General features: G+C 37.7%; 1 protein-coding gene across 7 annotated transcripts in view; it reads right to left on the reverse strand.

The window, feature by feature from the left end:
- The window catches only part of CDKAL1 (CDKAL1 threonylcarbamoyladenosine tRNA methylthiotransferase), a 705,830-nt gene that overhangs the window by 398,504 nt on the left and 294,473 nt on the right, over positions 1-12,853 (reverse strand). For all 7 annotated transcript variants that reach the window (XM_086706145.1, XM_086706146.1, XM_025916964.2 and 4 more), the window contains one exon: positions 7,954-8,057. In XM_086706145.1, the coding sequence (XP_086562271.1) occupies positions 7,954-8,057 (104 nt within the window). The remainder of the gene's footprint in view (positions 1-7,953; positions 8,058-12,853) is intronic.

Below are 12,853 nucleotides of genomic sequence, written 5' to 3' on the forward strand. Positions count from 1 at the left end.
GAGTGTTAGGCTTTCCGGGGCTCGGCTCTACATTTTAACAAGGAATGTCAAAATATGCAACTTTAAGAAACCAGTATGCGCATCTGAGTGTTAAGGGGACACTGTGGAGATGTACTACACCGCTCAGCCGGCTCCACACAGCCTCCCAGGGGAAAATCTCCAAATCCAAGGCCAAGCTGTCGTTCTTTTCCTTATGGACCATAAGATCTCAAGAAGTTCAGAGTCTCAACTGCATATGTGACCACGGCCTACCTTCAATGTTACGACTCCACATCGACACTGGACTTTTTTCTCAGGTTTTCCCAGGGTCTCGTTATTTTACATACATTTCTACACTTGTGTATTTGCAAGTTGTTTCGCAGAACACAATGGAGCAATAAAATAAAACTCACCAATAACAGCGGGGGACTGATTACACTCTAGATTTCCTGAGGAGGGATATAAAAAGGCATTCCTGGAAGCTCCCAGTTTCCTGTGCTTTGCACAGGATCGTACTTTGTATGTACTTTGTACTTTCGTACTTTGTACGATGCACCCTCAAGTATGAAAATTCAGCGAGTTATGAGCAAATGCGGTTCTGTTGAACAGCCTCAAAGCGCATCCTTGTTTCCCAGCAAAATAAGCTATTTGCTCAGTTATCAGCAAACCTTATCCAGGGGCCTCCTGGCAGAAGTCATCAAAGGCTGATGATAATAATGTACTGTTACGCCCATTTTTCTAAACCATGTGCCCACCAGCTAAAACATGAACTGTCTCTGACAAATGCTGGTAAATACTTGTTGGATGAATGGAAAAACAACAGCTATATAGTTCTAACAGTGACTTCAGTCCAAGTGTCACTGCTCGTTTTCTCCCCTTCACGGACCTCTAGCATCACATGAACCTCAAGATTCAGAATGGCAAGTACATTCGATTTTGGATACTGAGTGTATTCCAACGTCTGTGGCTGACAAGAGCCCTGTGCTGAGAAGGATTCTGAGGAGAAACGCTGGTTGGTCAGGGAAAGGGGCCCAGGGTCAGGGAAGGCGGGCAGGTAACGCATGTGTGGTCGATCTGTGGACACAGCCCCAGACAGACGATGGGAGTTTTCAAAATCCAAAGGTGCTTATTTATGTTAAAAGGCTCGGTGATTTTTGTTATCTGAAGACCTGCTCCCTGGTCTGCGTACTTTAATTTTCATCAGCCCAACCTGCCACCCTGTCCTTCTAAACTAGGAGGAGCGCGATGGGGCGCCTGGCTGGTTCAGTTGGTTAAGCGCCCGACTTCAGCTCAGGTCATGATCTCACAGCTTGTGAGTTGGAGCCCCGCGTCAGGCTCTGTGCTGACAGCTCAGAGCCTGGAGCCTCTTCAGATTCTGTGTCTTTCCCTCTCTCTCTCTCTGTCCCTCCCCTGCTCACACTCTGTCTCTCTCTGTCTCTCAAAAATAAATAAACATTAAAAAAAAAAATTTTAATATAAACTAGGAGGAGCCCCTACAAGACAAGAACCTTGCCTTTTTTTTTCTTTCCATCTTTTTAGTCTCTAATACAGCACAGTGTATACTCAGTAAATGCCAGCTGACCCTTTTGTGATACCCTGGGGATAACAAAACCCAATGCACCCTTTAAACTTAAATAAGCACCTTAGGATTCTGACACCACTCCAGGATGTCAGCAAATGCACAACGCTTGGGGCCGTCCTTCCAACCTCCCAAACTCAGCTCATTCCTTACTAACTGGCCAGGGTTTCCTCTTCAAGATCCCTCTCAACAGAGATGGAAAGGGTCAGTTCATTTTACAGTTTCCACCAAACATTGCCTAAACTCATGGTTCTCAATCCTAGTTCTCAGCTCTGGGTATACATTAGAGGGACCTGTACCTTAGAAAATGCAGGGCCACCCGTCCACAGGAAGTGTGGCACACTTGCCAGCAAGGGGACACAGAGAGAAGTTTGGTTTTGGTTTTATAACTGCCGAGTGACTAAAACGAGCGGCCAGACGGAGAACACTGACCTGAGAGCAACCTCTGGCCCTAAAGACCACATCCTCCTCTCATAGGGATTTATGGCAAATATTAGCATATTGGAAACAACAGGAAGTTCTGCCAGAGAGAGTTGTTCTCTCATTTGTTTAAGTTAGCTTTCCCCAAAGCTGACCAATGAATCCTCTCATCCATAATTCCAATCACAAATACAGCTTTAATGGAACACAACCACACCCATTCATTTATGTATTGTCTGTGGTTGCTTTCATGCTACAAGGGCAGAAATGAACTTGCAACAGAGACCTTAGGGTTCACAAAGCCTAAAGAACTTACCACCCGGCCCTTTTAGGAAAACATTTGCCACACCTGGATTGGCATATTGAGGGACACAGGCATCTCCCATTGTTCTCAAGTTTACATTTAGGCCACTTTGCTTGTATGAAAGACTCATGTTGCTGCCTGTTTTCCGCTAACTCAAAGGAATCCAAAGAGGGTTTTTGTTTTTATGAAAAAGGGCGAAAAGTGAAAACAGCATCAGCATGTTTCGCGGCACGCCGCTGAAGGAGGAGGCAGAGCGCAGCCTGGGCAGCGAGGGTGGCCCCTCGGAGCTCCTCCTCTGGGGACCACGCTCAGCATCTCAGCGCCACGCGGCCACAGCTCTGAACCGTGTCTGGGAGCCTCTGTGCTTTAGCTCCATTTATTTTGTGGACCTACTGGCAAGATGTGTCCTAAGGTATCAGAAAAACCTAAGAGAGGTTATCTTTGGGGTCTGGGAAATACTCAAAGTTTCTTCCATACAAATGAATGGTAACTGCTCCTTTGCTCTACGCCCCTTGGGCTTTCAAAATATTTCACAGGGATGCTCTACTTTTGGAAAGCGGGGAAAACCTGTACACCAGACTATTCAGCTAGATTCTAAATGTTCTGAGGAAACACTCTGAGGTTAGGGCTCATTAAACAGGGCCTCACCTCTGCTTCAACCATGATACCTTGGCTCTTACTTTTCAAATTTCATTTGAAGAAAGGATTCCCTTTATTGCTAAAAAAAGGTTTGAACCCCGCTGACTTAGAAACTCAGAGATCTGAAGAGGCAGAGGCCAGGTAAATTACACTCTGCTTTGCCATGGACAGCCTTAACTAGCTTTCTTCAAAATCAAAGTGATTAACCTCACTTATTCAGATGAGATATCGGACAAATACCTGTTTAGGCATCGGGTCCCCTTACCAAGTTACATGTATTATGTACGTGGCATGTAGGTGTCTCGTTAAAATTTCTTTGAAAAGTTACCATTTAGTATCATACTTTGGGTTTCTTAAAGAAGCAACAGGAGAAAACACCATGTAGAGGCTATACCTGGCATTTCTATATATTACCAGCTAAAGGATTTTTATTACATTATTCAATGTCTTTTAGGAAAGGAACATAATTCTTAGTGTCTACAGCCTCAAACACGTATATGTTTCATTATAAACTATATACTTCCTTTTTCACACTCATGTCAAAGTACATAAATCATATTTCCTTATTCTTCTGGAGAGCCAGGATTCACCAGTTAGTAGAATTACTTTCCCTTTTTGTAAACACAACGTATTTTATACAGCTTTTATTTTCAGGGTCCGTTACATGCTCCATCATTTAATGTCAGCTGCCTAAAATCCTCCAAATGGATAACATTCAAATTAACATTATTAATCCTACGGAAGAAAGAAATTTCTCTCTTTGAACATGGCACAAATGAAAAGACAAAGGAATAAAAGAGACGCTCATAACTGCCACATAAATTAACAGGATGCAATTACTGATCTCTTTTTTGATCTCTGATCGAAATCAATATATAGTAGTCATTGCTAAAGGTGATGAGACAAATGTGGCTTGATATACGCTGTAACTCAACAATCTAAGTTCATCCTTCCGAAAATCAAATATTGCTCATATCCTTTCCTATACAAAAGGTCAGGAAGTAATGTTTTCCAGTTGCATTTCATAATTAATCCTACACGCAGCAGACAGTATCTCTGCAAGTCTCAAATAAAACAATTCATTTTTTAAAAATTTCAACAGGAATATTAAAATCACTGAGCACCAAGAAATTTTCTCCCTGCTTTGAATATTTCATCTCAATTTATTTACCTTTCCATAACGGGTTTAGGCCACTTTCTTGCGAGGGTTTTTTAAATTATGAGGAAGAAAAAAACAGTACCGACACACAAATGAGATCTAGAAAAGCACGCGATAGCTATAAAAATAGCTCATCCATCATCTCCACATTTTGATTCCAGAGACGGCAGTGAAAGGTGTTGTTTCCACACCACTCACCCGGCACACTTAAAAAGGTTTGCGCCATCACTTACACAACTGAAACTGATTGATTACCTGCTAGAGAAAAATCAATACGAATATCCTAGAAAACACTAGCTTGTAAATTCATTCTGGCCCCAACAAAGTCCTGGTCATAGCTTGACATGTTTTTCTAGATATCTAAAATGCAACCACGTCAAACCCCAGTCCCCCCAAACTGTGATGCCTAGGAATTTTTAAAACCTAAATCTCAGCACAGATGAGGAAGTGAGGGGGAAGGTGTCCCAAGTCTGTTAGAACAATGAGATTAAGAAGCTGCCGTTACCTGATAAATCTTCTTTTCAGAACTGGCCACAAAAATGATAAACATGTTGAGAAGGTGAAAATATCAAGGGGACCAGGATGAGAGAAAAAGAAAAACAAAACAAAAACAAACAAACAAACAAACAAACAAAAAAAAAAAAAACACACAAAGCTAGGAAACCAACTAAATATAAAGTAAATAATATATATGTATTTTTTTTTGGTAAAAAGTAAAGTTTCTATTTTAAAATACAAGTAATTCTGATTTTAATGCTATCCATTCAAAATTTAACGAGCTCTCTTTCTCGTTTTTTGGCAGCCGAGATGTATAGTCAGTATAATTTTAGCTCTTTGGGAAACCACTGTACATTCAGAATGATTTCGTGATTATTTCAGAACCTCTTCTGAATGCTCCCTTGCCGTTGGGTCAACCCTTAGTCTCTTCATTCATTAGACTACTAAGAAATAAACTTTTAAGAAATAAATTTTTATGAATATAAAATATTTCATAAATATGCTATTCAGAAAGAAATTGTGCCGTGCTGATTCTATCATCTGACAGGCAACCTGGGTTCTATCCCCATTCTACAATTTGTTCAGAGTTTTTATAAATCACTCTGTATTTTTCATACACAGTAAGTCTCAAAAAATTTAAGAAAAAGAAAGGACATGCACTTTTCCTTTAACTTCCACTGACTTTCCTCGTACTAAAATTTATTAACAGCATACTTAAGAGTTTTCATCTTAAAGTAGCTTTTCAAAGAACTGTGCTGTTTATTATTAATTACAGGACCACTGAATAATGGTGTAGTGAAGAATTTCAGGGGTTCTAGCTCAAAAAATATTCCTAACACCTGGATTACTAAAGAACTAAATATGCAAGAGTCCCAGAGATAAGAGGTTTTTCTTCTATTATATTTACCTTCATAATTATGCTTTACAATTCTAAAGCTCAAACACAGAAATTCTGTCAGATCAGTAAAATCCCAACGTCTTCTGCAGAAAGAAAGATAATGAACTAACTCAGTGTGTTTAAAATGTAAGTTAGCAACGGATAGTTCCTGGAGTGGAAAAAGACTGTAAGGCCATCCTCAGCATGAATCTGCTTTTCTCAAATTAAGAGAACGAGAGGTAACTGTCACACTAAGTAGTTTCTATTTATAGAGACGTTTTTCATAAAACATATTTTAACAGCAAAAGAAAACCTGTCATTTGACTCTAGCCATTAATGTCTGTTATAGATGTTCCAATATTCTCACTCAAAATTAGACTTCTTGGATTCACTTTAAATTCCTTCAGTTTAAGTAACATGTCTGCTTCATAAAAAGAACACAGGCAATTACTTCGTAGAAGCTATATGGAATTCTAACTACCAGCAGTGCTAAGTGTCACAGTAATGAGAAAACCGTGGCTTGGAGGGGCCAAGTACCTTCCTCAGACCATAGCAGCTGGTAAGCAGCAGAACACTGTTTCCAGTTCCAACTCTCCTATGGCAAAGCACATCAAATAGCTAATGACTCAAAGTTTTCCTAACCACACTGGCTTGCCTAGGAAGTTATGATCTCAATATTCTAGTAAGAGTACCATACGTCAACCAAATGAGTTCACCAGTCCAGAAAGTAGCATTCCGTTTCGACTCTACTATACAGGTAGAAGACAATAGAAAAAGGTTACATTGCCAACATTCCACGGTCAGGAACCAAAAGGCACATACGCAGACACACACACATACTCATGTGGATGAAAGCAATACTAAGTAAATCTCTTCTAATACTTGGTCTATAAATAAACACTAAGTCACTGCTGACCTCTGATATATACTTTGAAACATTCACCATAACTGGCCAACCCACTTGGATGTGACGATGGTCAGTGACGACTCAAGTCTGCAGCAGTCACACAACCGTACTTGTATTGCTCAGGGGGCATTTCTAAAGATGTGTCAGAGAGCTGAGCTGGGTATCTTTAGCAAAATTCTATAGTTTATAAAAACTAGGATTATTCCTTTCTGGTTTTTACCTCAAGTCAAATGTAATACATAAATGTGTCCATGCTGAGTCACGAAGCAATCACGTCAAAATGTCAGTATAGGTTATAGGTGGGGGATAGATACAAGGGAGCCAAGGGAATACATTCACTTCCTAGATGGTGACTGAACAGTTTCACGTTTGTAAAATAAATTGTCAGAGTAAAATGAGAAGATTTTTTCCAGTTATATTTAGTTGCAGTTAGAAATGCATAATGTTGGAAAAGTCCTTTGAAAGAACTAAATCATACTCCTACCAATTTGCAGTGTTTGGTGGACAGACCATAGAGTTTTAATATCCCCATTATCTGACAGATATGGGGAAAAATAAACACCAACTCAGAATACCAGCAAAGGCATCATTTTTCAAGTAGATTAAGTTCCCGTGCAAATTTATGCCCTTTCTGAAAAAGCCTTAACATAGTCGTGTTGTACAGAAGACAATCACTCAGACTCTTCTTCAGATAAGATAATTACCTGGCTCTGAAACAGAATATTGGTAAGAGTCGATGTGTTGCCTTTTATTTCTTGTTCAATACAAGTTGAATGTGAATGAAGGAAAAAAAATTGTCAGATGTTAATCAGTCAAGGGTACTTTTCTATTACAAAGAGCATTCCAAATTCATGTTGACAAAAGCTTTACATAGATTAAATTAAAAAACGCTCACTTTATTTAAAGTACTATTTAAATAAAGAACTCATACTATGACTTTGAGGGTATACTAAAAGCAGCATTTGACTTACGTGTTAAAAGGGAAAGTACATCTCCAATAACTATTAACCCACAAGATTATGAGACAATAGATTATATCACGCTGGGCGTAAAGAAACACCAATGTTATACACACATACTACAAACAAAGACAAAAGAGGGAGTTTATGGTTTAATAAGCAGTTATGTATCAACACAGCCGTGACTCATGTTAAAGATAAGTCTTATTATATGCTGAGAGATACCTAAACAATCACATTTTCCAGCAACTGATGATTCAGAAGTAGCTGGCCACCCACACAAAGAATTACTCTCATTAGGACTCTCTACCAGTGCCACTCTGCACTGGTCCAACAGTCCTGCAGATAAAGAGGGCTAACTTTATTAGTTGATAGTAGAATCTACCTTTTCCAACACTCCTGGAAACACTTACTCACTCTATTTTCTAAATGGTCCAAAAATTACCAAATAAAGAGGCAGAAATCTTGAAAAGTATTTCACCTCAGTCCACAAAAGTCTTAACACACTTCAGATGGTCATTTTTTTTTTTTTTTTGTCTTTTCTATTAAGTGAAAATGGGTGATAAAGTTCAAGATACATCATACGGAGACAGAAGAGTGGTCAAAGAGCACATAATTCTAGAAACTCTTACCTTGAAAAGACTGTTTGGCTCTATCGACTAGTTCATCAATTGGATAACTCGCCAAATTCCCTCTGGCATGTTTAGTTTTGCAGTAGGTACAAGCATTGAGACACCTGTTCAAATGATAGCAATAAATGAAGCTCCAATTTTTAAAGTCAGTACATACTTAGCATGGGAAAAAAACACCCAAAACATACACCAAAATGGTAGCTTAGTGACATGTGCCGCTTTATAGGAGAAATATTTAAAAAGCCAATGTCCACCATACTTCATACTTATTTTATTTCCACCAGGCAAAGAAATTTCAATTTGCAATTCTTTTAAGTTTCAACTACTCAAAAATGGTTGTACAAATCACATAGTATTATCTTCAAATGAACATATCCATGAGGAACAAAGTTTACAAATACTTACAATGATTAATGAAAAGAAATTCAAGATTTTTTTAAACCACTGACATTGCTTGGCCATCATAAAAATAAAAATGTAGTATTGCTTATGTATACTGTATTATCTATAAATGATAATGCATATTCATGTAACTAACGATATAAGAATAAAGAGGCAACATAGCATTCTCACAAAAAAATACACCATGGCCTTAGAAATTTTACGACAGTATTTTTCACTCCTGAAGTCAGAAAAAAATGAATATTAAAACAAGTCCAATGAATACTCCCTAAGATTATATTAGAGAAAGTAAACAAGGAGAAGAACACTATTAGTTTTGAAAAAAAAAAAATCCCAATATTCTGTAGACATGATAGAGAATTATCTTTGAAAAACTAAAATGTTGGCTCTACTCTCATAATTTTTTAATGTAATTTAAATAAATGTTGTTATTATAAAAGAAACAGCGGGACACCTGGGTGGCTCAGTCAGTTAAGCGTCCGACTTCAGCTCGGGTCATGATCTCACAGTCTGTGAGTTCAAGACCCGCATCGATGGAGCCTGGAGGCTGCTTCGGATTCTGTGTCCCCCTCTCTCTCTGCCCCTCCCCTGCTCATGCTCTGTCTCTGTCTCAAAAATAAATAAAAACATTTAAAAAATTTAAAAAAAAATAAAAGAAACAGCTACAACATAATAAAACAGCCCTACACTAAAAAGGCTTAACACCACCAAACAAAACCAAACGAAAAAAAAAAAACATCTTCATTGATTCAACTGTTACAATGAGTAGCATGGTTTAAAACACTATCATCACATAAATGCTTTAAAATTTCAAAATGAGGAAAACTGAACTTTTAATAATTGAACCTGACCAATGTGTAATTTTGTTAATATTTGACTATAAATATATATGGAATCACTGTACTCAGCAACCAAATATGTAATGCTTAATTTTTGGTAATTTTTGCATGGCACTTTTTTTTTTTATTGTTTTCTTATTTTTGAAAGAGAGTATGTGGGGAGTGGGGAGAGCAGAGAGAGAGAGAGGGAGACAAGGGATCTGAAGCAGGCTGTGAGCTGACAGCACAGAGCCTAATACAGGGCTCAAACTCAAGAACCATGAGATTATGACCTGAACCAAAGTCAGATGCCCAACCAACTGAGCCACCCTCGTGCCCCCCTGCATGGCACTCTTAAGTAACACATACACTTGAAATGATTTTTACTGTTTATCCAACTATATAATCTTAAAAAACTAACCCTCTTTTCTTCTTAAGCCATTTTTTTGTTTTGTTTTGTTTTTAGATAAAACACAGATCATGGCCTCTTTCTTATTAGCACAAATTCTAGCCTCCCAATTGCTATCGGTCTTCTCTTTTCAATTCCCATCTGTTCCATGAGAAGGGAAAAGAGAAAATTATTGTTGGCCTCTCCCTAGGAAAGTAACTCACTTTAAAAAAAAAAAAAATTTTTTTAATGTTTATTTACTTTTGAGAGGAAGAGACAGAGACAGAGACAGAGTGTGAGCCAGGGAGGGACAGAGAGAGAGGGAGACACAGAATCTGAAGCAGGCTCCCAAGCTCTGAACTGTTAGGACAGAGTCCAATGCCAGGCACGAAATTGTGAACCACCAGATCATGACTTGGGCTGAAGTCGGATGCTTAACTGAGCCACCCAGGTGCCCCAAGACTAACTCACTTTTGTTTAGCCTTGATTAAGCATCAGATACTTTTCTAGATGTTTTATACACATTATCTTATTCATCATTCTAGAGTTGAATGTTACTATCTCCATCTTACAGATGAAGAATCTACTTCAAAACTGTCTGACAATATAGTTGATACCACAGAAATACAAGTCTTAAGATACTATGAACAACTACAGCCCAAAAATTGGCCAATCTTAGAAGAAACACACAAATTCCCAGAAATATACAACCCACAAAAGTTAAATCATGAGGAAACAGAAAATCTGAATAGATCAATAATAAGTAAAGAGATCATATCATATCCTACCATCAAAAGGCACGGGAGCACATGGTTTCACTATTGCATTTTATCAAATACCTAAAAAAAATGAATACCAATTCTTTTCAAACTCTTCCAAAAAGCAGAAGAGGAGCGAACACTCTCAAACTCATTTTACAAGGTTGGTATTATCCTGATATCAAAGCCAGATAAGGACACTTTAAGAAAAGAAAACTATAGGTCAATATCCCTCATGAATACAGGATGCAAAAAATCTCAACAGAATACTAGCAAACTAAATTCAATATACTACAAGGATCATACACCATCATCAAGTAGAATTCATCCCGTGGAAACAATGATGATTCAACAGACACAGATGAATAAATGTGATACAACACATTAATAGAATTAAGGATAAAAATTATATGTTTATCTCAATAGATGCAGAAAAACTATCTGACAAAAGTCAACATCCATTCATAATAAGAACTCTCAACAAATTGGGTGTAGAATACTGTACCACAACACAATAAAGACCATATGTGAAAAGTCCACAGCTAACATCATACTCAATGGTGAAAGTTCAAAGTTTTTTCTCTAAGGTCAAAAACAAGACAAAGCTATCCGCTCTAAATAGGAATGGTACTCCCATCAGCACAGTGATTTAAGTCCTACCAGAGTAATTATGCAAGAAAAAGAAATAAAAGGCATCTTAATTGGAGAGGAAGAGTACAATTACATTTGTAGATGACATGATCTTATACACATAAAAAAAATCCCAAAAACTCCACCAAGAAAAGTGTTAGATCTAATCAATGAATTCAGTAAAGTTAGAGAATACCAAATCAACATACAAAAAAGGCTAGCATTTCTATACACTAGCAAAAATTTATCTGAAAAAGAAATAAAGAAAATATCATTTATGACAACACCAAAAACAATAAAATACTTAGAAATAAATTTAACCAAAGAGGTAAAAAAAACCCTATACGCTGAAAACCATAAGATATTGATGGAAAAAACTGAAGAAGATAAAAATAATTGGAAACATATCCTATGCTGATGGATGGGAAGATTTAATATTGTTAAAATGTCCATACTACGCAAAAGCATCTACAGACGCCACATAATCCCTATCAAGATCCAATGGCATTTTTTAAGGAAAAAGAAAACAATCCTACAATTTGTGTGGAACTACAAAAGACTCTTAATAGCCAACACAGTCCCGAGAAAGAAGAACATTGTTGGAAGCATCACATTTACTGATTTCACACAAGATTACAATGGCACAGTGATCAAAAGAGCCTGGTATTGGCATAAAAACAGGCAAACAGACTAATGGAAATGAATGAAGAGCCCAGAAGTAAGCCTATGCGTATCCACTCAACTAGTACTTGACTCACTGAATACTCAATGGAGAAAAGGTTAGTCTGTTCAATAAATGTTGCCAGGAAAACTGGATGCTCCCACGCAGAAGAATGAAACAAGACCACGGTCTTATACCACTCACAAGGATTAATTTGAAATGGACTGAAGTCTTAAGTGTAAGACTGCAGAAAACCATAAAAGTTCTAGAAGAAAACACAGGAAGAAACTTCCTTGACACGGGTCTTGGCAATTACTTTTTAGATGTGATACTTACGCACAGCAACAAAATCAAAAACAAACAAGTGGGACTACATCAAACTAAAAAGCTTCTGCCCAGCAAAAGAAATAATCAACAAAATGAAAAGGCAACCTACAAGATGGGAGAAAATATTTTCAAACCACATATCTAATTCCTAATAAGTCATTTAAATATTTGATTATCATTCCATAATAAGAGATCCATAATATCTGATGGGGGCTTTATACCCAAAATATATAAGGAACTCAACAGTGAAAACAAATAATCCAATTCAAAATGGCCAAAGAAGATATTCAAATGGCCAATAGGTACCTCAAAAGGTGCTCAACAGCACCGATCGTTAAGAAAACGTAAATCAAAGCCACAATGAGATATCACCTCACACCTTTTGGAAAGGCTATTATCAAAAAGACAAGAAATAACAAGTGTTGGCAAGGGTGTAGACAAAAGAAAGGAAATATTTGGCTACTGTGGGTGGCCAGTGCTGGTCCAGCCACTATAAAAAAATAGTACGGAGGTTCCTCAAAAAGTTAAAAGTACGTGATCCAACAATTGCACTTCTGAGTATATGTCCAAGAGAGAGGGAGTCACTATCTCAAAGAGGTATCTGCTTGCTCATTTTCACTGCATTGTTTACTAGAGTCAAGACACGGAAACAACTTAAGTTTCTCCGACAGATAACCCAATGAATAAAAAATATGGTGTGTGTGTGTGTGTGTGTGTGTGTGTGTGTGTGTGTATACATACACACACACACACACACACACACACACACACGCACAATGGAACATTATTCGGCCATAAAAAAGGAAATCTTGCCATTTGCAACAACATGGATGAACACTGACAGCATTATGCTACGTGAAGTAAGTCAGACAGAAACACAAGTAGTGTATGACCTCACTTATAGGTGGAACCCAAA

Source organism: Puma concolor, chromosome B2 (assembly GCF_028749965.1).
Source record: "Puma concolor isolate L17-30 chromosome B2, mPumCon1.1.hap2, whole genome shotgun sequence".
Lineage (NCBI taxonomy): Eukaryota > Metazoa > Chordata > Mammalia > Carnivora > Felidae > Puma > Puma concolor.